General features: G+C 50.1%; 1 protein-coding gene across 2 annotated transcripts; it reads left to right on the top strand.

The window, feature by feature from the left end:
• Positions 1-1,588: 1,588 nt before the first annotated feature.
• Positions 1,589-3,009, top strand: Scgb3a1 (secretoglobin family 3A member 1). 2 transcript variants are annotated; one of them, XM_028781913.1, is made up of 4 exons: positions 1,589-1,707; positions 1,930-2,034; positions 2,275-2,510; positions 2,877-3,009. In XM_028781913.1, the coding sequence occupies exons 2-4, from the start codon at positions 2,010-2,012 to the stop codon at positions 2,898-2,900; spliced, it is 285 nt and encodes a 94-aa protein (XP_028637746.1). In that variant the 5' UTR covers positions 1,589-1,707; positions 1,930-2,009; the 3' UTR covers positions 2,901-3,009. The 2 variants fall into 2 exon arrangements, with proteins under 2 accessions (XP_028637746.1, XP_028637745.1); XM_028781912.1 differs by lacking the exon at positions 1,930-2,034.
• The last annotated feature ends 260 nt before the right edge of the window (positions 3,010-3,269 follow it).

The following is a 3,269-nucleotide window of genomic DNA, read 5'->3' on the forward strand; positions in this document are numbered from 1 at the left end:
GCACGCATACATGCACACATGCATGCACACACACACATCTTGAAAGCAGAAGAGGCAATAACACGGTGGTGCAAGGGGACTAGGTAGAGGAGGAAGACGGAAGGCAAGAAAGCATTGGGAGAGTGAGTTATGGTCAATGCATCATACATGCTGTACGGAAATGTCACAGTGAAACCCACATATAACCATCTGTATTCATAACTATAAATTTAAAGAAAGGAGGAGGAGGAGGAGGAGGAAGAGGAGGAGGAGGAAGAGGAAGAAGAGGAAGAAAATTTTGGAAGAGTTGAGAATTGTTAGTTGTGGGATTTTTCTGTTTAATGTTCTCGGACTAGGGTTGCCACAGAAAGTGAAAGGATGCTTTTGGGGGACACCGCTGTCAGACCAGCTGGGCTTGGCTTTTCAGGAAGATGGTTGGTCAGAGTAATGACCACTTCAATGATGTGTCCTTCTGAGGAAGAGGCTCGGGGTAGTCTGGGTGTGGCAACGGCACCCTCTACATCCACACAGATGGTCTTGACGCTGCCTTACAGGCAGTGTTTCTTCTGGAAAACCATTGAAAGGAGGTGCAACCTCACAAGCTGAAAACCCAATTCCTGCTGAAATTAATTCCATGGTGACTAACAAACGCTTCCCAGATAAAGCAACAAGGGAAAAATGTAAGGAACGAGCATAGGCAGCGTCAGTATGCTCGCAAGCAACGGGTGGGATCTGCCCACTGTAAGCCTTCACAGCAGCTCAGAGGGGCGCCAGGAGACCCTTTCCTCCCAGCTACAAAAATCAAGGCATGCTCATCTGCTGGGGGAAAATGCTGGAAGTCAGATCTCCCCACTAATGAGCCCAACATTAGGGTATCCATGCTTCGTTCTCTGCTACATTTCTGCAGGCGGTAGACAAGAAAAGGCTTTTAGAGAAACTGAGATATACCAAGCTCATCTTCTGCCTTTGAGAGTGATTTCAAATACAGAAAAAAATCTCTCTCTCTCTCTCTCTCTCTCTCTCTCTCTCTCTCTCTCTCTCTCCCTCTCTCTCTCTCTGTTCATCAGCAGCTACCTGTGGCCCAACTAACAGTACAGTCAAGAATAAGGCCTGGTTGCCCAGGCAGGCTATCAGGCATTCCTTTCTGGCTCAAACATATTGGTGCTCCCAGACCAGCAGGAGCTGGGAAGACAGTTATGGGACCAATAGCTCATTGAGAGATTTAGGGTCCCTGGGACCTGCTGATCCACACTGTAATCTTCAGGCTTCCAGCCTTAGAACCTGCATAATCACCCATAGGGAGCCTGTTCCCACTGATCCATGGGCCCCTGGCCTATACCGTGGTGATGTTGAGGTGGGGTCAGACACAGTATCAAGGTGTAGGCCTGGGTGGGCCCATGGAGACAAAGGACATCTGTGGTTCCTGGAAGAAAGGCCTAGCACTTGAGTTCAGGAGACACTGCCAAGAGGAAATCCCCAGGGGTGGGATGTGCAATCCTCCCAGGGTCCACTGACCAGAGGAGGAAGTTGGCTGCAGGTCTGCCTATTAGCTGAACAAACAACACATTTCCCAGGAGGGTGAGGTTCCACTCCTGGATATATGAAACCATCAGGGCCAGGCTTCAGGAAAAGTGTCTTAGGTCCCAGGAGCATCTTCTGAGTCTCATTCTACCATGAAGCTTACCACCACCTTTCTAGTGTTCTGTGTGGCTCTGCTCAGTGACTCTGGTGAGTTCTTTTGGGGCTTAGCATCTCCTATGGAGGACCTGCCATTGGTACCTGCTCTTTCCTGGCCGTTGCTCTTCTGGCTTTTTTCTACAGGGGAACCCAGACGATCCTCTGCTTATCCCTTGGAGGCTTTCCTCTACATTTCCTGTAGTCTTTAAAGCTTTCTGCCATCCGGCCCCCCTGAGCCTTCGACCTGCCTCTAGTATACCTACCCACCTCCAGCTTCTTCTCTTCACCTACCAGCCTGAGGGCTTATTCAAGGGCCAGCCCTGGATTGACACCATCTGTTCTCAACCTGGTTAATGTCCCCTCAGTCAGCAAGGCACAGTATGAATGTCCCCAACTCTAAAAACCTCACCCACCTCCTATGGCCCTCTCTGTAGCTATCTCCTCCCTGGGCCCTCTATGTGGCCACCTTTCCTAGCTGTTGTTGGCATCGCCCTTGACATAGGGCAGCCATCAATCAAGAGGTAGGTGAGTGTCTGTGACATCTCCCTCGAGTGCCTCCCTGGAGGAGTTGTGTCTTCAGAATCGAGAGGGCGCTAGGTTCTCTGTTTGTGTTGACAGGTGTTGCTTTCTTCGTGAATTCATTGGCCAAACCTGCGGTAGAACCCGTGGCTGCCCTTGCTCCAGCTGCAGAGGCTGTGGCAGGGGCTGTGCCTAGCCTACCATTAAGCCATTTGACCATCCTGAAGTTCATCCTGGCCAGCCTGGGCATCCCATTGGATCCTCTCATAGAGGGTTCCCAGAAGTGTGTCACCGAGCTGGGCCCTGAGGCTGTAGGAGCTGTGAAGTCACTGCTGGTAACATGAGGATCCATCCTGGCTATTCCTTCCTTGCATGGGTATCCCTTCCTGGGTGGGTACCCCTCCCCAGACACCCTGGACATTGTAAAGATAGAGTCCTTGCTTCCTGATATGCTCCAGCAAGCTATATCCTAACTAAACTGGGAAGAGTTCAAGGAGTTCTTCAGTGTTCACCTTGCACAAGTGGCTGCCAGCAGGCCACGACACTTGTCCTAGGGTCCCCTCCCCATAGGCTTTACAGAGACTCTCCCCAGACAGCTACTATGCCTTCCTGTCTTGAGTAACCTAAGGTGCCCAGGTCCTCTCCTCAGCAATCCTTAGTAGCAGTGAAGGGCTCTCTCAAGCTTGGCTTCTCTTTTCCAGGGGGCCCTGACAATGTTCGGTTGAGGTGACCCTGGAAAAATTTTGCCTGACAAGATGTTACTCTTCAACAGGAGCTGGAAACCCTGCTTCTCACACCTGTCCTCTCTACCTTAATAAACACAGCCAGAGCAGCTTTGCAGTTGATGTCTTCTTGCCTCAAACCCAATCCCTATAGGAAGCCAAAAAGCATCATACTTGTGTGTGTGTGTGTGTGTGTGTGTATGTATGTGTGTGTGTGTGTGGAGGGGGGGGGAAGAAGAGAGAGATGGAGAAACTGGACTACTTATTTTCCACTTAAACCCAGGGCTGGGATTTTTCTACTCCAATTATAAAAACAACCAGATTTGAACTTTACATTTTGGGAGGTGATGAGATAAAAACTAGAGGAAAAAG

The sequence above is a fragment of the Grammomys surdaster genome, unplaced genomic scaffold, assembly GCF_004785775.1.
Source record: "Grammomys surdaster isolate TR1022 unplaced genomic scaffold, NIH_TR_1.0 577, whole genome shotgun sequence".
Taxonomy (NCBI): Eukaryota; Metazoa; Chordata; class Mammalia; order Rodentia; family Muridae; genus Grammomys; species Grammomys surdaster.